Consider the following 26,997-nt stretch of genomic DNA (forward strand, 5'->3'; position numbering starts at 1 on the left):
CGGAGATGACCGTGGGGGGGTTTCCACCATTCCTGGAAGTCTCATATGGTGACCGGATGCTGTTCTAGTTGCTGACCAGGCCCTGATGTCCATCTTATACATACAACGCTCTGTATGTTTTTGTGGTAAGCGCAATCATTTACTGGATTTATCCACAAGCCGGATTGGATTTGAACATTTATATATTTATATCTTTATCTACATGGAATTATTCATATTTTGACTGTTAATTTATTGTCTCATCCATCTATACATTGATGGTTGATATACTATTTAGCGCTGCATACCATTTGTATATTTTGTTTTTTTGGTGTTGAGGATTGCCTTGTGTGCTAGCTGCTGTCTTGTAATTTGCGCTCACTCACCCTTTTTCAGTTTTTTAATGCTACATAAAGTTTGCACAGCACTCCTGGTAAGTGCATCTGTTGAAGCAAATGCTTCCTTTGGACCAGCTTCGTCCAACGATTATTTAAAGCCACATGAAACCTGGAGTTAGGACCAGCTCACACCATAGAAACGCAGTCTGGATGCGTATCTGCATGCGTGTTTTTGCTGCAGTCCGGTGCTTTTTCCTCCTATTTATTTCTTCATCTTAAAAAAGGACATGTAAGTTCTGATACATTTTTTGTGTTTTACAGCGTTTCAGTACAGTTCAGTGCCGTGCAGAAAAAATTCTGCATGTTCTACTTTTTTTTCTGGAGCTGGAACTGACTGTGCAGGTGTGAGCTATGCCATTGGAAACCATATAACCTATAATCCATGCATTTTTGATGCAGGAAAAAAAACCCAAAAAACAACTGGACTGCATGTGTTGTGAAGCGACCCTAAGGCTTTACCTTTTATTAAAACACAGACAGTGACAACCTGAGAATCAACAGTTTTTTTTTCCATTTGGTGCTATGCTAGATTCATTTCAGATTAAAGCCCATTGATATCTATGGTCATGATGGTAGATGTGGTCTAGTATAGATGTAAACTTGCTTAGTTATGTAACAGAAAAAGCCAACCTAAACCGCTGTACAGTATAAGTGTAGCTAATGTAGTATGCAGAGATTTACTGAAGCTGTCTCCATTTGGTGCACCTGTGTATGGTAGTGAATCAGCGTCTAACCTCAGCTTGTGCAATTAAGCTTTGGCAAAAAAAAAAAAAAAACCTAGAAGCTGATTGGTTCCTATGCAGAAGTGCACCTAATTTTGAACTCTCCAGCTTTAACTACTTGAGCTCCTGAGGATTTACCCCCCTTAATGACCAGGCCTCTTTTTGCTACTCGGCGCTGCACTAATTCACTGATAATTGCGCGGTCTTGCAATGCTGCACCCAAACGAAATTTACGTCCTTTTTTTCACACAAATAGAGCTTTTTTTCGGTGGTATTTGATCACCTGTGCACTTTTTATTTTTCACGCTATAAACAAAAAAAGGCCAAAATTTTTTAAGAAAAACAATATTTTTTACTTTCAGCTATAAAAAATATATAGTAAACTCAAAGTTGGTTATAAATTTAGGCCAAAATGTATTCTGCTACATGTTTTTGGTAAAAAAAATCCCAATAAGTGTATATTGATTGCTTTGTGTGGAAGTTATAGTGTCTACAAACTATGGTATAAATACTGCAATTTACGCCATTTTTCTGCTATACAGCACTGCACTAGTTTAACAGACAATTGCGCGGTCATGCAATACGGTACATAAATGAAATTTACATCCTTTTTTTCCCCACAAATTGAGCTTTCTTTCGGTGGTATTTGATTGCCTGTGCGGTTTTTATTTTTTGCACTATAAAAAAAAGGCTGACAATTTTGAGGAAAAAAAAACAATATTTTGGACTTTTTGCTATAAAACATGTCCAGTAAAAAAAAAATGCAAAAATCAAATTTAGTCATAAATTTCTGCCAAAATGCATTCTGCGACGTCTTTGCTAAAAAAAAAACCAATACGTGTAAATTAATTGGTTTACGTGAAAGTTATAGCGTTTACAAATGGCGGAAAAGATACTAGGATTTTTAATTTTTATTTATACTAATAATGGAGCCGATCAGCGACATATGACGGCGACCAGCGACTTATGGCGGGACTGCGGCGGACATTTTGACACTGGGGGGGGAGCTGACTTGGGGTTACTGGCATCCCCAGTGACACCAATACAGTGATCAGTGAAAAAAAAACCCACTGAAACTGTACTAATGTCACTGGGGAGGAAGGGGTTAACATTTTTAGAATTTGCTGTGTGAGGGGAGTGTTTTACTAGGGGGCGGGGGTGTGTACTGGATGGGGGGAGGGAGCTGATCGAGGGAGAGAAACTCTTCTCTCCCTCTGCAGCTTGTCGGTGAGCTGTCACAGAGCAGGGCTGTGTGTAAACAGTGCAGCCCTGCTCTGTGTCAGTGATCACCGCGCGGCGGAGACCCGCTGCTGACACCCGCGGGACAGGTAGGGCTGGCGCGTGCCCCCTACCTGTTTTGAAGGCAGCCGTTTTAAAACGTGCTTTTGCCTACGAGCGCCGCCCTGCCACCGTTTATATGCGGTGGCTGGGCGGCATGTGGTTAATAAACCCCAGGAGTGCCTTGAGTCTGTGCAGAGTACAATGAAAACTAACAAGGAATTGTGAAGCAAAACATACTTTCCAATGTCTGAAAACTCAATCACAGGTCTTGGATCCTCCAAAGGGATAATAACTCAAAATACACAGTTAAAACCACCCAAGAATGGCAGAGAACAAAACAATGGACTATTCAAGAGTGTCCTATTATGACCCCCAAATTGCTTCCTATGAAATATCTATGGAAGGAGCTGAAACATGCAATCTAGTAAAAGGCACCCTTCAAACTTGAGACAGCTGGAGCAGTATGCTCAAATGGAGTGGCCAAAACCTCCTGTAGGCAGGTGCTGAAATCTCACTAACAGCTACAGAAATCATTTGCCAACATGGATTACCTCTAAAGGCTGTGCAAGAAAACATCTGGTTAAGGGTTCCATTATTTGTGTCAATACCATTTTCATTTGTTTTTATTTAAATCATTCTTTTAAATAAAAAAGCAATAGCAAAGTCTGATTTGTATTAAATGGATGTCAATTACTTTTGTCAGTTTCAAGTTATTTCAGAGGAATTAATAGATTCTTCTCTTTCATTAAATGGTACCAACAACTATGTCCAAGGCTCTAAATATACAGTTGTCATAAGTGAATGTGACCTGGCTTGTTATTCTCTTCGACAATTCTTGTGTTCCAGGCTCCCCTTCCAGATATCGGAGCAAGTTCCTGTTCCTTCCTGCAGACTATATGGAGTTAAGCAATACAGCCTGGACAGGGTAACCATCAGTCTGTGATTGGACAAAATAGTGTTGAGGTCACTAGCCTTTTCACCTAGAAGCAGGTTCAACATTCAGGCTGACAGTAGTGTGTAAAGCAAAAAAACCCTAATTGGCAAGCGGATGCGAGGATGCAAGCAAAATCCTCTCTTGTATTAAAAGAGGTATAGACTCCAGAGAGAGAGAGATATCATTTCCCCGGTACAAATCATTAGTAAGACCTCATCTGGAATATGCAGTTCAGTTTTGAGCACCAATTCACATAAAGAACATGGGGGAACTGGAGAAAGTACAGAGAAGGGCAACCAAACTGATAAGAGGCATGGAGGAGCTCAGCTATGAGGAAAGATTAGAGGAACTGAATTTATTATCTTGAGAAGAGGAGATTAAGGGGGGATATGATCAACATGTATAAATACATCAGTGGTTCATATAGTGAACTCGGTGTAGTTATTCACCATGAGGTCATCTCAGAGGACAAGGGGGCACTCTTTATGTCTGGAGGAAAAGAGATTTAATCTCCAAATATGGAAAGGTTTCTTCACAGTGAGAGCTGTGAAAATGTGGAATAGACTCCAAGAGTTGGTTCTGACCAGCTCAGTGGATTGCTTTAAAAAAGGCCTGGATTGTTTCTTGGATACACAGAATATAACTGGATACTAACATTTATGTGTAAAGTTGATCCCCGGAATATCCGATTGCCTCTCGAGGGATAAGGAAGGAGTTTTTTTCCTTGCAGGAGCAAATTGGATCATGCTTTGCTGAGTTCTTTGCCTTCTTCTAGATCAACTGTGGACATAGGATTATAACTTTTTTTTTGTGGTTGAACTGGATGGACTTTTGTCTTTTTTCAGCCAGACTAACTATGTAACTATGTAAATGCTGCTGTGTGAGAGATTATCAGAGGCAAATAACAGTCCAGGTACTTATTTGAGTCTGAAAGCCTCACTGATCTTTCAGTTTAAATCAGAATGTTGCCTTCATGCTGTAGAGAAGGACCCTTGGTTATGAGCTCTCTGCAGAGGTCTGATACACCCTCTGCTGTCCAGTCAGCAGGGAACATGAGCTTTGCTTATTGCAGAGCTACAAGTCTGACTCGGTAGGGAATGTGTCAGACTTCTGCAGAAACATGAATGCTTCCATAGAGAAAAAGAGAGAAAGCAAGGATTGTTCTCCAGAACATGCTGGCAAGGGAAAGGCTTTTTTACTCGAGACTGTAGCTGCTTTCTTCAGAAACAAACAAGGATTTGAACACTTTTTGTTTTGCTGCACTTAGAATGTATTTAGCTGATTTAACTTGAATGGTCAGATGGGCTTTACATAAAAATGCAGAATGGTTTCTAACACAATTAAAGTAAATGGTCTTTTAGCTGCCTATCCCTAGTGGGGCACAGTTGTATCATCCTGTGTAACCCTAGGTTCACATCAAAGTGTTTTCAGAAACGCAGTACAGTCCATTTAACATGATTTTCTATGGGTTCACATCTCCGCGTTTTCACCAGTTTGCGTTTTTTGGAAAGGGTCAGGGGCCTTTTTGAATGCAAAAAGTTGCATTTTTGGTTCTTTAGACTTCAATGGAAATGCTGCAGAAAAGCATGTATTGCGTTCTTGATGCATTTTAAACCTGCCTAGCAGCAAGAAAAAAAAAAGAGAGGCAAAACTCAAACGCAATGCAGAAATGCCTCAAAACGCAACCTGCACAGGTGTGAACCTAGACTAACAGGACATCAGCAATTTCATCTGTGAGTCTATGAAGAGAACTGGAAAAACAACCTTGTTAGTGGGATAGGAGGATCAGAGTTCAGAGCCACTGCAATTGCTCCTGGAATAGAGGGCATCTTTTTCACTTTGCTATATGTTGGCTTTAACAATACAATAATTGTGGCCACCATGCTTGTGTAATAGGCTGGAAAACAGAGCACAGTTAGTGCACAAGACAGGCCTTTGCAGTTCTAGCTACAAACATTGTCAGGGACCCTTCACAAATGGCACTTAGGGGGTTGGTAAGCATAGGATAGGCATCTCAGTAAGGACCTCCACCCAGCCATAAAAATGTTGCACTCTTCAAGTAGATGAGTTAAAAATCACTCTGGAGTTCCTCTGTCAATTTTCTCCACCAACTGCTACTGTCAGTAATGGATTAGGCGATTCCTTTATTAAAGTCTAAATTGCATTAGGCAGGAGTACAAAGGGGATAAGACAGCATAGTGGCTTATTGGTTAGCACTTCTGCCTTTGCAGCACCGGGGTCCTCAGTTCAATTCCTCGATTGTAAGGCACTATCTGCATGAAGTTTCCCTGTCCTCCCTGTGCTTGTGTGGTTTTCATCTCGCACTTCAAAGATATGCTGGTGAGTTATGGGGCTCTCGTCTAAAATTTGCCCTTTTACGATATTCTAGTAAGTGCTGCCCATGATGGCTGCCTGGAGCTGGCATCCTGTCTGGCCAGGATATCAACTGCCCAACCAGCAGATTAGCATCTAACAAACCAAAGTACAATTGTGGGTGGAGGTCTTTCATAAAATTTTTAATAGACATTCAGCTCCAAGCGACTCCAAGCCCTGCTGACAATGCTCCTGCTTCCACTAGTCACTACAGCTGTATGGAAAAATCTACACGATCACTATAGGGAAACTGGTAATAAAAAGGCAGTAGCGGTGACCAGAGGGCTCTGCAGGTAGCTTCAGTGATCAGGAACAGTGACTGCAGCCAGCAGAGGTAGAGGTATAGTAGAACTGCCTGAAGTGGTGAGATAAAGATCCCGTGAGATTTGCTGGTTTCCAGAATATTGGGTTTTAATTGTCTCTGAAACAGGAAATTAAAATCAAAGTTTGTTGAGCTTGGTGACAATCAGCACTCTGACAGTCTGGTCAAACGCTGTGGAAACGCACAGTCCCTTCTTATCCGGACTCCAATCTATGCTAGAGATGGGCTGTGTTGATAGTGTAACGTTCTGTAGGAGACTGACAGTTCCGGCTACACCCATATCAACTCCATCTGAGTCTTTCTTTGTCCGTTGAGCTGGGTATTCACTGTGAAGGGAAAAAAAAAAAAAATTAACAAGCATTCTTCTGAATCATTCTTTTACCCTTGTAAACAGAAGCCAGACACAATTACACATATACTGTTTCTCTTCTGTGTGTTTGATTTTCTTAGTACCCCCCTTGTCTTTACACATTTTACATTCTGAACAAAACCTGCAACTTCCCTATCAAAATTACATAAAAAAGCATAAAAATTTCATATTTGAAATGACGTCACTTATGTTAGCTCGATTGTTGCAGCACAGGTACATGCACACACATAAACGGCTTTATTTTACGATGGTGTGCAGAAAAATGGACACAATGTGAACAAGCGCTTAAACTTGCTGCCCATTGATCCATTTGAGAGATTTTTCTTAACTCCCTATCTGGGTAACAGAGTGTCATAGGGACAGGAAGTAATGGGAAATCTCTCAATCTGGACAAACACAGCAGCAATGTCTTACCCCTTGTTCACATATGTGCGACTGTGCGGGCCGCGATTTGCGTGGGTATGAAAGCCCATTCATTTGAATGGACTCCCGTGCCCCGGAACACGCAGGGAAGAAGTCCCTGCACTACTTGGGAAATCGCAGCCATCACTGGAACCAAGATTCCCAGTACAGTTGCGATATCCAGTGCAGGTAGCGTGCCATTAAAATTAATGGCACCCACCTGCGGATTCTGCATTCCTCTGTGTGGGTAGTGCAGTTGCAGGTATTTGTGCAGGTCCCTCAGCAGCACCACCTGCACAAATGTGAACCAAGTCCTAAACTAGAATGGGGAAAAGGCAGGACGTCTGCAAGGTTTCGTTTACAGTCTGTCCTGGTGACCCCCATTCCCTTCATTTCCTGGTGTCATCGGGATAAAAACGGTTTGAAACTGAGATTTAAATAACTTAAACGTCATCCAAAAACTTTATTTCTGTAATGTGTCTCCATTTTATTTTTGTGAACTCTATTTTGTGGATTAAACGAATAATCAAACCAAAATGAAAAGTGATCACACATACACTCAGGGGTAAAAGGATTCAGTACCAAAGATGGTGAGCTCCAGGAATATTGATGCAATTAAAAAGCAACCTTTATTCATCGGTTTGACATCTATAAAGCAAAGAGCCCTGTCTCCATCATTGGAGTTGACATATGTTAGGCCATGTTTACCTGTTCAATAAGAATATAGCCATTAATACTGCTAGGATCTGGTGATGTCACTAGTTGGTGGAGTCTGATAGGTTAAATTAAGTAACACTCTACACATTGGGGTTGATTTACTAAAACTGGAGAGAGCAAAATCTAGTGCAGCTGTGCATGGTAACCAATCAAAATCTAACTTCAGCTTGTTCAATTAAACTTTGACAATAAAACCTGGAATTGGATTGGTTTCTGTGCACAGCTGCACCAGATTTTGCACTCTCCAGTTTTTGTAAATCAACCCCATTGTATATTGAGAGGTAGGATATCTGTGAAGCCATCTTAATATCTCTTTTTGTTAGACTAGACCAGCCATTCTCAACCAGGGTTCTACAGAGGTTGCTAGGGGTTCCTTGAACTGTGGCTAATTGACCTCCCATCTAATGGTGTTTGCATAGCTCCATGGCCTTCACCACTTGGCAGAGCCAGTAACATGACTATAATGATCTTTTTATCCAACTCTAAAAGAGGGCATTCTTTCCAATCCAGTGACCGCAAATATAAGGGCATTTGCCTAATGTCCTCCTCCCCCGGACTAATGTTAGCAGGGGCTCTCCGAGACTTGAAAAATATTTCAAGTGTTCTTCTGGAATAAAAAAAAATAAAAAGGTTGAAAAAAAGTTGGAAGAGACAGTAAAACCATATCGGTTATTATAATTATACAGAATTTATATAGCTCCAACAGCTGGTGCAGCACTTTACAAGATAAAAGGAGACAGTGTAGCTACAATACAATTCAAGACAAGGAGGATAGAAGGGTCCTGTCTGTGGAGGCTTACAGTAGAACATAAGGTATTCCCGTGTCTCATGCCATCACATATCCTGAAAATAGGTGAAACGTGGTGGCAGCATCATGATGCTTTTCTTCAGCAGGGACAGGGAAGCTGGTCAGAGTTGATGGGAAGATGGATGGAGCCAAATACAGGGCAATCTTAGAAGAAAGCCTATTAGAGTCTGCAAAATAACTTGAGAATAGGGCGGAGGTTCACCTTCCAGCAGGAAAATGACCCTAAACATACAGCCAGAGCTACAATGGAATGGTTTAGATCAAAGCATATTCATGTGTTAGAATGGCCCAGTCAAAGTCCAGACCTAAATCCAATTGAGAATCTGTGGCAAGACTTTTTGCCGTGTACAGACGCTCTCCATGCAATCTGACAGCTTGAGCAATTTTGCAAAGAAGAATGGGCAAAGATTTCACTCTCTAGATGTGCAAAGCTGGTAGAGCAGGGCTTGACAAATTTGCTTTGAATCTAGGATACAGCTAAAAAGTTAAGAGCAAGATTTTTTTTCTTTTTAGCATAGAGTGGGTTGTCAGCGTCCGAGACTTCACGCTATGCGATTTTCCGTGCAACAATCACGGCAAAATGGCACCACGTTTTAGGCACCACTGAAAAGAATGGCACTTGTACCTGTGTTTTGTGATCACAGCGACACTGCTGCGATCCCAAAACGCCCAGGTGAGAATGGAACCTCCCTGGTTCACACATATGCGATTCTGGAATCATTTTGAAACTCAAAGATTCGCATAACAGGCTAGATCTTTTGTGTCTCTTATGAGGTGGTTCACATAGATACGATCAACACGCATCGTGTTTTGAGTGCCATTAAGAAAAGGGTCCTGTTCGAGTTTGTGTGTTCAATAAGTGTTCACATAGGATTGCTATTGACAGGAGTTTTTGCACTGAAGTCTACGGGGCGCGGCATCCCAGAGAAGTCTTCGGGGCGCGGCATCCCAGAGAAGTCTTCGGGGCGCGGCATCCCAGAGAAGTCTTCGGGGCGCGGCATCCCAGAGAAGTCTTCGGGGCGCGGCTTCCCAGAGAAGTCTACGGGGCGCGGCTTCCCAGAGAAGTCTACGGGGCGCGGCTTCCCAGAGAAGTCTACGGGGCGCGGCTTCCCAGAGAAGTCTACGGGGCGCGGCTTCCCAGAGAAGTCTACGGGGCGCGGCTTCCCAGAGAAGTCTACGGGGCGCGGCTTCCCAGAGAAGTCTACGGGGCGCGGCTTCCCAGAGAAGTCTACGGGGCGCGGCTTCCCAGAAAAGTCTACGGGGCGCGGCTTCCCAGAGAAGTCTACGGGGCGCGGCTTCCCAGAGAAGTCTACGGGGCGCGGCATCCCAGAGAGGTCTACGGGTCTCGGCTTCCCAGAGAAGTCTACGGGGCGAGACTTCCCAGAGAAGTCTATGGGGCGTGGCTTCCCAGAGAAGTCTATGGGGCGCGATGTGTGTGAACCCTAGCGCCAGAACGCAATTTCTAGATGCCATTGTGACCTGGCACCTGGGATTTGTCGAGCCCTGTGGTAGAGACATACCCAAAAACATTTGCAGCTTTAACTGTCCAACAATGCCAGCATCAGGCCCGCCCCGCAGGCCAGAGTACTTGGTGTCATTCTTGACTCCAATCTATCCTTCCAGCCCCAAGTCCAATCACTAACAAACTCATGCAGACTCCACCTCTGCAACATCGCCAAAATACGCACGTTCCTAACCCCAGAAACCACTAAGTAGTTGTACTACTTTGTGTTGGTCCATCACATAAAATCCCAATAAAATAAATTTACGTTTTTGGTTGTAACATAACAAAATATGGAAAATTTCAAGCGGTATGAATACTTTTTCAAGGCACTGTATGTATACCAAACTACATACAATTGTTTCAAGCTTTTTGTCCATCAGTGCAGTACATGGAAACCATGGCTACTATGGAGCAGGGTTTGGGACCCAACAGCACAGTATAACCATACAGGTTATAGTGAGAAGGGAGTAAATGAACCAATCAGTACAGTTACATTACAATAAAGGCAAGTTTGTGAGAGCTTACAATAGAACAGAATGAATTCACGTGTCTAATTCTAATACATATCCCAAAAATATGAGGACTATTCCTCATTGCAGGACAGTGGGAAAAGCCATGCAAACCATTCCTTTGTGACCAATTAGCCAAGCGCACATCCAGAACTGTTGGTGTATAGTGCAAATTTTCTTAGAAGAGAAAAGGGAACATGCTTACTATTTCCAAAGATGGAGACTCCCAGCTCCTCCTGTCGTCATGAAGATGTCCCTATTTTGTGGCAGATGACGTACTTGCCAAATAGTAGATTTGAGTGCCTGGAAAAATCAGAACAGAGTTGAATATATCCCACTCATAAAAAGGTTGGTAGATAAATGTATTATATTTAAATTAGAAACCAAATTGCGAAGAATAAAATTAGCAAATCACAGTGGCCAACAAGAATATTTTTTCCTTCACCTGTTCTAACAAAGTGTCCATAGTACATGACTACGCATGCAGGGACAGTTTCATATGTTACACTCCTTTTTTACAACATAGGTTAAAGTAGAAATTGTACAAAATATGGTTTAACACTCCACCTTGTCTTGTCCCTAGTCCATCTATAGTATCTCAACAGCAGCATAGACCTGGCAGTTGTGCACTTTTTTTTTAATAACCTTTTGCACTAAAGCAAAGGTAAAGTGGAACTCTAGGCATGCAGCTAAACACACAGGTTTACGGTTTTGCCTGCCAAGGATTTTGTAATTTTTGTCATAAAGAGTACTCTGCTACTTCTTGGCACTTCTACTTCTTCTGTGACAGCTCCCTACATTTAAATCACAAAACTGGCTGTACAGATTTCTGACAGATAGTACAGTAAAAAGATGTTCATTTCATTGTGTATTTATAGCAATTGTTTGCTCAGGAGTTTCTCATTGAGGCGATGGATGGGGATTAAGTACACAAAATCTTGTCCGTGAAGGTTCTCATTTATCACGTCATGGTATGGCTAGTATGAATTAGTCACGTTCAACTAGCCTTGGTCTGTAATGCTGAACCCGAATCTTAAAGTGTAAGTTCATTCACAAAATTGAAGGGGTGAACTAACACCCTAAACCCTTCCCACCACCCCTAGTACCCACTGCACTTCAAGGATGATTAGCTTCTTTCACTGCCCACACAGCCGATGCAGGGCACTGGGCATTTGAAAACCACAGTTCTCTTCTGGGATTGATCTGTGAGATTCTGACTGGTTCTGCCACCAATCAGAATCTCTCTGATCCATCCTGGTGTCCCTAAGGACAGAAGTGGATGAAGGCCATGGTTTTCACGGCAGTGGGACAGGGGTGGGGAGGGCGTAGGGTGTTAGTTCACCTTTTCATTTTTTGTGCTTTAGAACTTTAAGCCCTTTTGGAATGGCATTATCTGAAGATTAATCAAAATAAAATAACAGTATAGGAATGACCAAATACAAATGAACTTTTATTACAGTTTATTGTTAGGGTTACAAGATCTGTGGACTGGATTTTGAGATAAAGAAGCTTCGTGTTTCTATATAGCTATAGATTGTTTTTTCTATTTAGATTTTTAAAATAAAGAAATCATAGGTCTTCAACGTGAATAGAGCCAATCCCTGTGGAAGCTGGAAAGCACTGCTGTAGGCACCACTATTAGTGATCATCTCTATCTTCCAGGTCCTGTTATCAGCATCTGCCCTGCCGCTTAGTGAACACAGGAGGTTTCTCACTTAACATGGGGCCATTCAGAGAACACCGGGCATTTTTTCAATGAATGCAAAGCATTCTCTGATTGGAGGATGTGGAGAGGTTGGGTTGAGATATCACAATCCTCACCATATCCAAAGAACACTTTGCATTCACTGAGAAAATGTAAAGTGCTCTCTGAGTGGGATCTGCACAGAGCACGTGACCTCCTGTGTTCACTAAGCAGCAGGGCAACCACTGAACACAGGAAGCTAGCGACCATTATTATAATAGCCATGTCTACTACAGTGATTTCCAGCTTCCACAGGGATCGGTCAGCTATGGCACACAGTCCAAGCTAGACCAATGTAACTATACAAAATGATTCCACACATTAAATCCCTATGGCCAATGACAACCAATGTTTGGCTTAAATGTTGTGCTCTGCTGCTGTGAAGGGCTCACTTGATAGGGTTACAAACTCTACTGAAGATCCTGCGACAGAATAAACCCTGTCCCACTCCAACCAGTACTGAAACATCCATGTTGATTGGATAGTGTGATGCAAGGACTTTACCTTCTCCGTCACTGAAGCAAACCCTTTGGTAGGGTGCTGAGTCCTAAGATCATAAACATGAAATTTGCCTTCCAGGGAAGTGGCAACTAATTTATTCATAATGATGTCCTTTCTATCAAATTCCAGGGAGCAGACCTGAGAACAAAGTGGATTATCACAGTAAAAATATACATATACAGGCAGCCACAAAACAAATTATTGTGGAGGAAAGTGAATGAAAGATAGAGATAAAAGGTCTAACCATGACCACTCAAATTACAAAAATTGCAGGTCATTTGTTAGCACTCTATGGCGGCGGTGGTGGTGGTGGTGGTGGGAGTTCTTGGCAGTAGGAGAGCCCTGACTGGGAGGTTTTGGATCAGGAGCTTAAATATCAGCTTGGGCTGGAACAACTCTTTAAGACTATATAAACACTGGTCATACCCCATTTCTAATGTTCGTCTCCCATCGTAGTGACATGTTTCTCAAGTCAAACAGCTTAATGTCCCCATTGTCATATCCGGCACATACAACACGTTCCTCCTGATTGTAAGCATTACCTTAAATAAAACACATTCCAGAAATACAGATATTAAAATCGGAAACAAGCTCAGCACCATGTATGTACAGGTGCATCTCAATAAATTAGAATATCATCAAAAAGTAAATTTATTTCAGTAATTCAATTCAAAAAGTGAAACTTACAGTTGCAAGAAAAAGTATATGAACCCCTTGGGATTACGTGGAGTTTTGCATGAATTGGGCATAATATGTGCTCTGAACATCATCTAAGTCACAACAATAGAAGAACACAGTCTGCTGAACATAATACTACACAAACATTAGATGTTGTCATGGTTTAATTGCACATAACATGTAAACATTCACAGTGCAGGGAGGAAAAAGTATGTGAACCTTTGGACTTAATAACTGGTTGACCCTCCTTTGGCAGCAATAACCTCAACCAAACTTTTCCTGTAGTTGCAGATCAGACCTGCACAACGATCTGGAGTAATTTTGGACCACTCCTCTACACAAAACTGTTTCAGTGTAGCAATATTCTTGGGATGTCTGGTGTGAATCGCTCTCTTAAGGTCATGCCACAGCATTTCAATCGGGTTGAGGTCAGGACTCTGACTGGGCCACTCCAGAAGGCGTATTCTGTGCTGTTGCAGCCATTGTTTTGTTGAATTACTTGTATGCTTTTGGTCATTGTCCTGTTGCATCACCCATCCTCTGCGGAGCTTCAGTTGGCGGACAGATGGTCGTACGTTTTCCTGCAAAATGTCTTGATAAACTCTGGAATTCAATTTCCCATCAATGACAACAATCCGTCCAGGCCCTGAGGCAGCAAAACAGCCCCAAACCATGATGCTCCCTCCGCCATATTTTACAGTGGGGATGAGGTTTTGATGTTGGTGTGCTGTGCCTTTTTTTCTCCACACATAGTGTTGTGTGTTCTTCCCAAACAACTCAATCTTGGTTTCATCTGTCCACAGTATATGTTGCCAGTAGTGCTGTGGAACATCCAGGTGCTCTTTTGCAAACTTCAAACGTGCTGCAATATTCTTTTTGGACAGCAATGGCTTCCTCCGTGGTGTCCTCCCATGTACTCCATTCTTGTTTAATGTTTTCCTTATTGTAGATGTGTCAACAAAAATGTTAGCATGTGCCAGAGATTTCTGTAGGTCTTTAGCTGACACTCTGGGATTCTTCTTTACCTCATGCAGCATTCTGCGCTGTGCTCTTGCAGTCATTTTTACAGGACGACCACGCCTACGGAGAGTAGTAACAGTGCTAAACTTTCTCCATTTGTAGACAGTCTGTCTTACCGTGGACACATGAACATCAAGGCTTTTGGAGATACTTTTGTAACCCTTTCCAGCTTCATGCAAGTCAACAATTCTTGATCGTAGGTCTTCTGAGAGCTCTTTTCTTCGAGGCATGGTTCACATCAGACAGTGCTTCTTGAAACCAGTAAACCCAAAACAGGTGTGTGTTTTTTAAGGGCAGGACAGCTGTCAGCAACACATTCAATATCATCACACTGATTGGAGTCAAGGTTGGCTCACTCCTGGCTCCAATTAGCTCTGGGAGAAGTCATTAAGCTAGGACCTCACATACTTTTTCCTCCCTGCACTGTGAATATTTACATGTTATGTGCAATTAAACCATGGCAACATCTAATGTTTGTGTAGTATTATGTTCAGCAGACTGTGTTCTTCTATTGTTGTGACTTAGATGATGTTCAGAGCACATTTTATGCCCAATTCATGCAAAACTCCACGTAATCCCAAGGGGTTCACATACTTTTTCTTGCAACTGTATATAATATATAAATTCATTACATACAGAGTGATATATTAGAAGCATTTCTTTTTTTTAATTTTGATGATTGTGGATTACAGCTAGTGAAAACCCAAAATTCAGTATCTCAGAAAATTAGAATATTGTGAAAAAGTTCAACATTGTAGACTCATGGGGGTTTATTTACTAAAGCTGGAGAGTCTAAAATCAGACTCCCTTCTGCATAGAAACCAATCAGCTTCTAACCTCAGCTTGTTCAATGAAGCTTTGGCAATGAAACCTGGAAGCTGATTGGTTTCTATGCAGAAGGGAGTCTGATTTTGGACTCTCCAGCTTTAGTAAATAAACTCCATGGTGTCACACTAGTCAGCTAATTAACTCAAAACACCTGTAAAAGTTTCCTGAGCCTTTAAATGGTTTGTCAGTCTGATTCAGTAGGTTACACAATCATGGGGAAGACTGCTGACCTGACAGTTGTCCACAAGACAGTCACTGACACCCTCCACAAGGAAGGTAAGTCACAAAATGTAATTGCTAAAGAAGCTTGCTGTTCACAAAGTGCTGTATCCAAGCATATTAATGGAAAGCTGAGTGGAAAAAGTGTGGTAGAAAAAGGTGCACAACCAACAGGGATAACCGCAACCTTAAGAGGATTGTGAAGCAAAGGCCATCCAAGAATTTGGGGGAGAAATCACAAGGAGTGGACTACGGCTGGTGTCAATGCTTCAAGAGCCACCACACACAGACTTATCCAGGAATTTGGCTACAATTGTCGCATTTCTTGTGTCAAGCCACTCCTGAACCAGAGCACAATGTCAGAAGCGTCTTACCTAGCCTAAGGAGAAAAAGGACTGGACTGTTTCTCAGTGGTCCAAAGTCCTCTTTTCAGATGAAAGTAAATTTTGTATTTCATTTGGAAATAAAGGTCTCAGAGTCTGGATGGAAGAAGAGTTGAGAGGCACAGAATCCAAGCTGCATGAGGTCCAGTGTGAAGTTTCCACAGTAAGTGATCATTTGGGGAGCCATGTCTTCTGCTAGTGTTGGTCCACTATGATTTATCAAGTCCAAAGTCAGCGCAGCCCTCTACCAGGAAATTCTAGAACACTTCATGCTTCCCTCTGCTCTACAGCTTTATGGGGATGCCGATTTTATTTTCCAGTAGGACGTGGCACCTGCCCACACTGCCAAAAGTACCAATAACTGGTTTATCATCATAGTATCACTGTGCTTGATTGGCCAGCAAACTCACCTGACCTAAACCCCATGGAGAATCTTTGGGGTATTGTCAAGAGGAAGATGAGACACCTGACCCAAAAATGTAACAAGCTGAATGCCGCTATCAAAGCAACCTGGGCTTCCATAACAGCTCAGCAGTGCCGCAGGCTGATCACCTCCAGGCCACACCGCATTGATGCAGTAATTCATGCAAAAGGAGCCCCAACAAGTATTGAGTGCATACTATACTGTACATGCAGGGGCGGACTGACCATTTGGGAACTTGGGCACTGCCCGAGGGCCCGGGGTCAGTAGAGGGCCCCATGATATGCCCCTGGTACCTTTCATAGGCTTTTTTGGGTGTGGTTTAAGTGTGAGCGAGGGCCCAGGGGCCCCATGAGGTGTCAGTCCGCTCCTGTGTACATGGACATACTTTTCAGTAAGCCAACATTTTGTATTAAAAATTCTTTTTTTTGGTCTTATGTAATATTCTAAATTTCTGAGATACTGAATTTTTGGTTTTCACTAGCTGTAAGCCATAATCATAAGAAAGAAATGATTAAAATATATCACCTTGTGTGTAATGAATCTATATAATATATGCATTTCACTTTTTGAACTGGATTACTGAAATACATTTGCTTTTTGATTATATTCTAATTTATTGAGATGCAACTGTATGTACATTTCTAAAACATGACTTGCCCAATCTTTTGACTTAAAAGCTTGGTATTTTTTCTCACTAGTTAGCCATTGAGAGTATTTAACCTCTGTTTAATTTGTTTTTTTGGACTCAGAGATGTGCTACTCTTTGGAAGGGAAAAATCAGGGTTGCCAATAGACAATCTTCTTTCATACACATGAAGAATGCAAGTGATCATTTACAAAGCAATGCAACAGGACATATTACCCTTTGCTTAAAAGTGACTGTAAATGGTTTCTTTTTCATAAAATACTAAAGATGTTATACTTATCTGCTCTGTGGATTTGCACAAAGCAGACCTGAATCTCTTCTTCTAGGGTCCCCCGCTGGCACCCTTAACTCCTCCTCCCTTCCAACTGCCCCCACAGCAATTGGTTTGCAAGTGTCACTTGCGCTGGCTCAATCCTAAGCCAGACTGTGTGCATCTATTGACACACACAGGCAGCTCAGCCCCAACCTCCCCTCCTCACAGGATTTGATTGACAGCAGCAGGAGCTCATGGCTCTTGCTGCTGCCTAAATCCTGGGAGGGTAGAGAGAGAGTAACACTGCTGCTCCCTGGCACAGCGCTAGATCGAGATCAGGCTCAGATAAATATTTAGAAGAGGAAGGTTGTTTACCTTAAAGGATAAGTTCACCCTTCGTAACACGTTACACCCATATTCAGGGTGTAACATGTAACGATCGGACCGGCCCCCCACACTCCCCCCTGATGTGACAGCTAGAGGGGGATCTTCTCCTCCCTGCTGGCTGTCACAATTTAAAAAAACTCACTCATTCACAGCATTCTGCAAATGGGAAAACTACAAGTCCCAGCAACCTTTGCATTCCACAGTGCCGTGGTAGTTCATTGAGCCTTCCTGTCAGTAAGTATCTGCTTGCCCATACGAGATGCATGAGCAAGCAGATATACTGGCAGGTCAGGGGGAGACCTGCATGGCACCAGCCATCTGCTGATCACGGATGCAATGCTTTAAAGGCTCCACAAACAAAAAGCAATAAATGTACCTCCTTCCTCTTTCTCTGCAGCCTTTACAAACACTTTAATAACAAACTGCAATCGCCATCATGGTGCTGGAAATACTCACTTATTTAGTATAGCTAGGGCTTGTTCACACCAGGTGTGGTGGGGGGAGGGGGGGTGAATGCATGCAAAATTGTGTATTTTCCCGCACTGCACAAAAACATGCTGCCTTCTGCAGAGGTGCACAGGTACTTCCACACATCTCATAAATATGTGTATATGCCTGCAGTATTTTTGCATGTTTCACGCATATAGGACAGACCACTGAAATTAATGGGCTGCCCAGGAACACTTTAAAAAGTGAACACGCTCGATCACACCTTATGGTGTGAATGAGCAGTCAGGCTAAGGTGGTGCTTTAGCTAAATATTTTTATAAATATTAGGCAGATTCTCCCATTTTCCCTGTACTTGTAAGAGAGGAAGTGTGGGGACATAGGTGTCCGTTTATGACACAGAGAATAGCTGCGATTCAACGGATCTCAGCTATTCTCTGGTCATTCACAGTTTATGACACTCAGGAGATCATGTCAGCCCTTTTCTGGAGATCTGTGTTCTCCCTCCAGATTCTCCAGCCCAGAGCTGGAGAATCAGAGGGACCACAAACTAAGCAGAGATAATTTACCTCTGCTTAGTAAACTGATCTTTTACTGTAATCTCACGAGATTATAGTAAAATCAGCCGTTTTCCAGAGTTTGTAGACCGTTCTCCAGCATTTGGAGAACGTTCTCCCTTCGTTCGGAGAACTGCTTCATAAACTGCATTCACAGGAGAACTGAGCAGCGATCTATTACCGCTGGTTCATAAACGGACACCATAGTCGGTAATTTTCACTAAAAACAGCTGCTGGTGGAAATCTTTAAAGGACTTTCAACCAGCTACAATGTAACAGTTCTGGTATCTGATCAGCTAATAATCAAGCACCAGCAATGTGATACTGAAGGAAGGGGAGTGATCCGCATGATACTCCATAGTACCGAAACCGGAAGAACCAAGTATGTTGCTTTGCCTCCCTGGGTGAACAGAGCTGCAGGGGAGCGATGGATATACAAACCTAAACACATTTGCATGGGCATAGCACAGGTTCATCCTAGCTCTCAAAATGAACAAAGAGCACCGAAGCCTAGTGCATCACCATCATAATTTATGGAATCAAAGAAAGTGCTTACTCACAAAAAGCCAAGGAATGGAAGTATAGTGCAAAACCCAGAAACCACAATGATGATCCAAAAGACAAAAGGTCACAGCGTCCTCACAATGAATCAGACTACCGCTGGTGCATTTTGAAGGGCATTCCCTCCCTCTTCTTCTGTGCAAAACTTTTAAATTTGCTCTGCAGAAGATAATATGCCCCTTAAAACTCGTCAGCTGTAGTCTGATTCACGTAAGAACGCTGTGACTTCCATCTTTTGGATCACCATTGTAGTTTCTGGGTTTTGTACTACACTTCCATTCGTTGGCTTCTGTGAGTTTGCACTCATTTGTTTTTATTAAATACATTTTGAAGGCCTTTGTGCCCTTTGTTCATTTATGTTTTTAAGATTCCTCAATCTCACCAGGGCAGCACTGGTAGACCATTTCAGCTCTGATATTTATTTGAATGTTTATATTTTATTACCTGTCAGCTCCTCAAGTGTCCCTGAGCGCTATGGTGTATAAGTTTTGGCTGTTTTAAGATCACCCTAGCTATTAACCTAAAGGTTATTGAAAAACTATTTATGTTCTAAAATCTTTTGCACAAATAGTGAAGCCTTTAAACTGGACCAAAAAGCCCACTGCAGGAACTTATCTGCTTTTCACCTGTTTTACGCCTTTTGTTAAAACATACTGTGTAATGTCATTATTGTTGTTTTTATTTTTTTTATCTAAAGTGACGTCATTTGATTTGCAATTTCAACAGTTACAGACATACCAAAGGCCACTGCCCAGCAATCTCTCTTGTTTTCTCCTTCAGCTGGTTCCATATTAGCAACTGGAGTGTCTTTTTGCCTCGTGTCCCATACTTTTACTGTACCTGAAATTACACCAATTTGGAACACAAACGTAAAAGTTTTATAAATGTGTTTACTGTACTGTATGTGCAAGGGAAAGCCGGGTACCAACAGAAAGCCATGACAGTAAACATCCCACGCCAAGCACCTGTTAGGCCTCTTTGGTTACTGCACCACTATAACCATCTAGCAAGCATTCAGGGAAGGAAGATCTTGGATTTCTTTCCTTCTAAATAACATGGCCATGACAACGGTTAACAAATGGAATCTAGCTCTGACAGATCATGAAAACACTGGGATAAATCATACCAGTGTCCTGGTTAGGATTTTGAGAATAAAACTGAAATTCCTAACTGGTGACACCACAAGTGAATATGAAGTGGCAATGCTATTTGAATGATTTCATTTGGTCAAACGTCATAAGTGTGTTGGGAGTGCCTATATTCTTTATATGGTGTGCCATAGCTGGGTGGCACACCATACATGAACTTTTGGTTGGTATGCAAACTTTTTTTTGCGAGGGAAGAGCTGGTCATCAGTAACTCGTGTGGCCATTTGATCATATTAATAATATTTTCAGTTCAGTAGTTATCTTGGGTCTCCCCTGGATGGTAACTTGGAGGACTCTCCAGCTCTGGCAAACCTCCTATAAAGAACATTAGGTCTCCACTTTTGTTTACAGCTCTTGGCATTGTGAAGTTTGACCATTGAGGTAAAATACCTCGGACAGCATTGTCTCTTTATATTTCATGGTTATGGTGTCACTCAATAGAGCTAGGTGTGGACATCAGATGATGGCATTGCATAAATGCAGAATTTAACCTCCAAATGAAATAGGAGACAATGGCCAGACACTAACATTGGGCTTATCTGGTGGTGGAATAAAAATATTCCACCCTGTTCAACTGAGAACAGCAGGCTGGAGGTAAACACACCTAACAATCTTTACCAGCCAGCTACATTGGCCAGTGATAATTCCTACAGGTAACTAAAAGTTAGTATTTAAAGTGGAGGTTCAGTGAAAAATTAATTAACCACACAGGTGAGGTGCTGCAACCCAATTTACTCTCTCCCAGGCTTTGGTATGGTGCTTCACCGTGCCAGACTAGCAGTCTCCATCTGCTTCCCAATAGATACTTGTGAACGAATGTCGGCAACAAGGTGAAAAGTAAATAAATCTTATTTACTGAAAATGAGTAAATATTCCATAGCACGACCCACGTCAACACGTTTCAGTCCAGAAAAAGACCTTATTCATAGTCCATGAATATGCTATGAATACGGTCTTTTTCTGGGCTGAAACACGTTAGAGTGAGTTGTGCTATGGATCATTTACTCCTCGTTTTTAATAAAGATGATTTATTTCATTTTCATCTTGTTGCTGACATTTTTTCACAAAAGCTAACTAAAGGCCAAATCTACTACCACCTCTCAGTCTCAGCCTATTCTATCTAACCCTGTTAGAGAAGATTTGTATACTTATCTATTCTGAAGCAGCTCAGGTCCAGTCCCATGATCAGCTGTCCGCGGCAGCTTCAATGTAGAGGAGGGACAGTCAACAATGGATGCCCCATAGTAAGGGAGAGAGCAAACAGGTGCAGGGGCCACCACAGGGTAGTATTAAAAACAAACACTTTATAGAAAAATTGTAAGTTGCACTCATAAGAGCAAGTAGGAGCCAGGCGAAAGTGACAGGATTTGCAGCACGGGGGCTCAGAGTCCGACAGTGAGGGATGCCAACAGGCGACAGCCAAAGAAATGATATAGGGCGCCAGTTGCCACCGTATAGAAGCTACAATTCATCTGTCCAATTCGGAAGTGGCCACTAAGACAGGGAACGGCCTCCTCCTGGTGCAGATGTCACTCAAGGAGCATGTGCAATTAATGAATGCATTTTCAGGTGCATCTTCCTCTTTATCAGCAATGCCTCTGACAATACATTCATTGACTGCGAATGCTCCCTAAGTGATGTCGGCACCAGGCGGAGTAGGACGTTCCCTGTCATTGCGGCCACTTCCCAATTGGACGAATGAGTTCCAGCTTCTATAGAGCGACACCTGTCGCCTTACACCATCTCTTTGGATGTTGCCTGTTGGGCTTCCCTCACCGTTGGATGCTGAGCTCCGGTGCTGCGAATCTTGTCACTTCCACCTGTCTCCTACTTGCTCTTGTGAGTGCAACTCACAGCGTTTTACTAAAAGCGTATGCTTTTAATACACTATGATGGTGTTTGTTCCTTTTTGCTCTCTCCCTTTGTGTATATCCAAGATGGAGTATTCCCTCCGGATATGCAGGCTGCAGAACCCACCGGTCAGTGTAGCATTTATTTGTGTAGTGTTGGCTACCCACTCAACAGGTTTCATTTGTGTATTAACTGTATATAAATTTGTGGAATCACATTTCCTTTTTGATATTAAGTGACATCACACGTCAGCCAATTGATTTTACCTTTTTTTTTTTTCTCGCCAAACTTTTCAGGGGCTGTTATTTGGAGTGCTGGTGTCCCAGTGGATTTCTTTTGGGCAAACATTTCTTGATGCCCCATATCGAACCTATGGGTGATGTGATCTCCCAAGCATTTGCAGCCATTGCTGGCGATCTCTCCTCTAAACAGAAGCCGCCACTGGAGACATCATGTGACTGGGTCAGAGCGGCTTCAGAATAGGTAAAGTATACATATCTTTACAGGATTAGATAGAATAAGTTTAGAATAGGGATGGGAGGAGGTTTAGCCTTGGTTAGTTTTTGACTGAACTTCCACTGTAATCCAGCTGGATTTAAAAAATAAATATTTTAATGAATACACTGCCACATATTTTTTTATATTTATTTGTATAGAGCTCAGATTGAAGGATGACGCCTCTATTAAGTACCTGTCAATGTTTTGCCTGAATATAACCAGTAAAAACCTGACCATGAATGGGCAGCTATACATATATGGGTTCCTATACATCTATTATAAAGACATCTTACCATCACGACTTCCTGTTACAATTTCGGGGGCTCCTTCTCCAATGCCTAACCCCCCAACTCCATCAATACAGTTAATGATTTCCTTGTGTCCTTTCACAGAATACACTGGGGTGTCAGCAGCTTCCAGGTCCCTAATACAAACGCACAGGAAAATATTAGCATAATCATTTCCAGTGTGCTAGGCACAAAGTTTTGGAAACCAACATACAGTACAGTAGTTATCTCCTTCAAGCCACCCCCAATAGCCCTTCAAGTGCAGTGGACAAGAGGTTAAAATGGATCTTCAGTCTCAAATCAAAAGTCCCTTCTCTCCACCTGTTCTCTGCTTCATTATCATCGGCTTTTTGTTTACCCCCTCCTTTTTTTTTTTTTCTTTAACTGAAAAAGAGTTAAGTCCAGCCTCGTTTATGAGTCAATCACCCAGGCAAATGATGTGTACTGTGCTTGCTGTGCCTCCTGGAATATGTACATCACATACGCTAGGAGGCCTTAGTCTTTCATTCACAAAGGAGCAGGGGGGTGGTCCTAGGGCACATGATTGGGAGGCCCACCAGTTGGACCCAGAAGAGCAGGCAGCCTCACGATGACGTCACATAGAAACATGGCAGTGCAAGGGTAAAAAAAAAACAAAAAACACAACAATCCCCTCTGGGCGGTCAATCTACATTGCAGGGATTTTAAACTAATGGATTGCTCCATTTTATTGTGCTGAAATAGCTGTTTGTTCCATTATGTCCTTTGGATACTGATTCTGAATGGGAGGATCTAGTTTAATATAATCACATGTTGCACTTTCAGTGTTCTAATGAGAAAAGCTGCAGTGTTTGTATCCTTTTAGCAGCATCTCACCAAAACTGAGGTTCCAATTGCAGGGGGAACCTAAAATATGACTTGTATCTTACTGCAGACTTCTGGGAAAATCATCCAATCACACAAGCATGAAATTACATTTTACCAATGGTGTACAGAACACTCCCTGTTTGCCATATTGCACTGAATTTTACAGAAAATTACAGTGGTTACAGATTGGAAATGAAAAGTCATTTTTAATAACATTAAAGTGGTCCTAAGTCTAAGGTTTTTTACCTGAACACATTCTCTGCATTAGGGTAAATGCCCCACTACTTGTTTTACTCTTCCCCTATCCATTCTCCAACCCATATCTGGCTCCATGTCACTGCTCCCTTCACATCCTGCTTTTACTGGAGAAACTGAAGACAGTGAAGCCACAGTATCCTGTTGCTGTCAAACTCCTGTGATGAGGAAGCAGGGGCGCTGTGTAAGTCTATGAAGGCACACCGCCTGGCTTGGGAACACGCATGCACAGTATCTCCTTAAAATCTGGCTTGCTGCACGAGACACCTGGAGGAAGGAGAAGCCATAGCACTGGTGCGGTACTGCCAGAAAATTTAAAATAAATTATATATATATATATATATATATATATATATATATATATACACATACACATACATACATACATACATATAGAATTAGACCATTCTGTGCAATATCATTGCACAGAGCAGGTATTACCTCATTTTTATTAAAAAAATTAATACATAAATAAAAAATGAAGCCTTTAGTATGGCTTACAACATGACTTCTGTAACAATTGTATGCGCTATATTATTTTTTTTATGTTATATTATTTTATGGAGGTGTTACCCTTTAAAAGATAAGTTCACCATTGAAACATGTTACATGCTCCACCTATTTTTAGGTTGGAGCATGTAAGCTGTTGCAGCATCTGCACCTTCTCTCCCCTATCCCCCCTCCCCACCCCACCTTTCCTGTGACAGCAGGCGTGGGATCTTCTCCTGGCACCCGCTGTCATAATTTGAGAAAAAGTGCAGCTGTGCGGGGCTCCGTCCACGCAGCCGCGTCAGATTCCTGTGAATGAAAAGACTACAAGTACCATCATCCTTTGCAGCTGATGGCGTGTAGTTCTCAATAAACTACGAGGCCACTGGTGAGCACTGTCACAGTCCACTGATCTTCCTGCCTCCAGTAATTGCTTGCCTGTATGAGGCCAACATTACACTCACGATCTGCTGATCACAGGTATAATGCACCGCAGGCCTTAGAAAAAGAAAATAACACTTTTTTTTTTAGCTGCAATAAAAGGTGCATTTATAATTTTTTTTTTCAAAAGGTGAACTTAGCCTATAAATTATAGCAGCTTCTGTTCAGGTTTGGTGTTTCACCAGCTAAAGCCAGCAGATGGAGCTGCATAGCATTAGAATCCCAATCTACTTTCAGCGTGCTTGGCTCCGGTGATGTGTACTGTGCGTTGTGCTGCGCTGGGTGACTGGATGGCAACGGTTACTGTGCCAACAATTACATGCTGTATTTTCTAATCTTGTCATCACATGTTGGATGTTGTTTGTGCACATATTTTAGCATGAGATTTCCGGAAGGTACTCTCTTCTTTCCTTGCCTGCCGATATGTGATAAAAACCTGTAGGAGTTTCGGGTGTAGTTGTCCTGAAATATAACCTTACCATACATTGAGATTGCCTCCAAAGTCACCGGTGGCCAAATATCTCTGTTGCAACGAGCTGGCACCGAATGTTCCACATTTCAGAGGTTTTGGTTTTTCAATCTATGGAAGACATTAATAAGCAGAGATATAATCAGATGTGTCACATCTAAGCATTCATTATCATGGTCTCCTAACAAAGTAAAAATAGATCAAATATTTGAATGCCGATAGGAATATAGATAGTGTTTCTTACAGATTGCATGAATCAGCATCAAACTGATTAAGAAAATGAAGCTGCAATAAAATTGTGAAAAACAGAACTCTACAGAACCCATACAAGAACAATGCTCAAAGTACAGAAAGTCAAAAAAACAAAAAAAACAAACAATCACATTTCACCATTAACTGATATTTTTCAGGGCTTGTTATGCAACTATCTATTCAATAAGGTTGAGGTTAACAAATTAAATATTATTTTTACTCCATTAAATATGCAGTGTTGAATTTGAACATTATCTACTCTTATTTTCAGCCAGCAGGTGGCGCTTTAGGCTTGTTTGCAGACATTTTCTAGGCTATTCTCGCCTACTCTGTTGTCAAAGAAAAAAGAAAAAAAAAAAGGACTGTTGTTTGCAGAGATCAGCAGCTAAAAGCTAAATTTCCAACAACAAAGTAAAGTGATATTCAGCCCTCAAATTTTAAACACTTTCAATACCCGATGTAATCACTTGCCGAGTATACAGCTTGTTTATCTTTTAATCCTTGCCTTTGTTCCAGTTTAAAGTGGAAGTAAACCCACTTTGGTATCTTTTACCTAAAGGTAAGCCTTTAATAAGGCATTTCTGTAGTTATGGTAAAGATCTCCTAAATGTGCACCATTTAGATGTTTACTGTAGAAGTGCCGGTGATGGCATGCCGTCCATTGAGAGAGCCTTGCTGCGGCCAAAACGCCCACGTGCATGTGCGGGAGTGACGATATAGCGGTTCAGCCAATCAGATGGCCGCAGCTCATAAACACGGAAGGAAGACTGGGTGAAGATGGAAGCCTTGGTGAGCCATGACAGCTCTCTGCTAGAAGGCTTTTTTTAGGTAAGTCTTCCATAATGGACAGTCCATATAACCTCTACTAATCCCAGCAATCCTCCGTTTTATAGCAAGCAATAAGAGGGAAACGCTAGGACGGAGGGGAGGGTGGCATGTGTCCTGTACTGTACTACAAGAAAAGGATTTTACAGGTAAATCAAGAATTCGAATTTCTTACTCAATCTCTTAACTTACAGGGAGGTTTTTTTTTTTATTTTTTGGGGCGGTTTACTTCTGCTTTAGTTGGTGCCATGATGACCCAGATTTCCTGTTTCAAGGTGGCTCTGTTCTCTTACAGCATCCTATGAAGACACTTGCATACAGGGCCTAACGTTGTGTCTCCCTACAATGTGTGCATCAAGAGAACCAAACAACTTGCACGGGCCTGCCCATCTCCTCCCTTTTTCAAGTTAACAGACTGGCTTCACTGACTGTACTGTCCACTGTTAACACTTTTCTGTAAAGAATGGAAGTTCTGGGAAGCAGCACTGCGAGAGCAGAAGCCAGCAGCATTACAGGGACCTCCTACAGCTGAAATCTCAGTTTCAAGTGAGTCTTCCCAGCAAAAGCACCTGCTACATAGGTCTTGCTCTGCTGAATCAATTCCTGCAATCACAATAATCTGCCAGTTAGTGATTTATCAGTATGTTGGCCCAACCATAGCCTATATTA

The 26,997-nt window shown here is 42.0% G+C and overlaps 1 protein-coding gene across 1 annotated transcript in view; it reads right to left on the reverse strand.

Moving 5' to 3' along the window:
• Positions 1–5,809: 5,809 nt before the first annotated feature.
• The window catches only part of DNAAF10 (dynein axonemal assembly factor 10), a 34,990-nt gene continuing 13,802 nt past the window's right edge, over positions 5,810–26,997 (reverse strand). The window contains exons 2-8 of the mRNA XM_089679778.1: positions 25,262–25,362; positions 22,758–22,888; positions 19,706–19,807; positions 12,991–13,106; positions 12,568–12,702; positions 10,525–10,622; positions 5,810–6,335 (exon numbers count right to left, since the gene is read on the reverse strand). Of these exons, the coding sequence (XP_089535904.1) occupies positions 6,128–6,335; positions 10,525–10,622; positions 12,568–12,702; positions 12,991–13,106; positions 19,706–19,807; positions 22,758–22,888; positions 25,262–25,362 (891 nt within the window). The 3' untranslated portion in view covers positions 5,810–6,127. The remainder of the gene's footprint in view (positions 6,336–10,524; positions 10,623–12,567; positions 12,703–12,990; positions 13,107–19,705; positions 19,808–22,757; positions 22,889–25,261; positions 25,363–26,997) is intronic.

Source organism: Staurois parvus, unplaced genomic scaffold (assembly GCF_062004578.1).
Source record: "Staurois parvus isolate SC_StPar_1 unplaced genomic scaffold, SC_StPar_1.0 ptg000001l, whole genome shotgun sequence".
NCBI classification, from domain to species: domain Eukaryota; kingdom Metazoa; phylum Chordata; class Amphibia; order Anura; family Ranidae; genus Staurois; species Staurois parvus.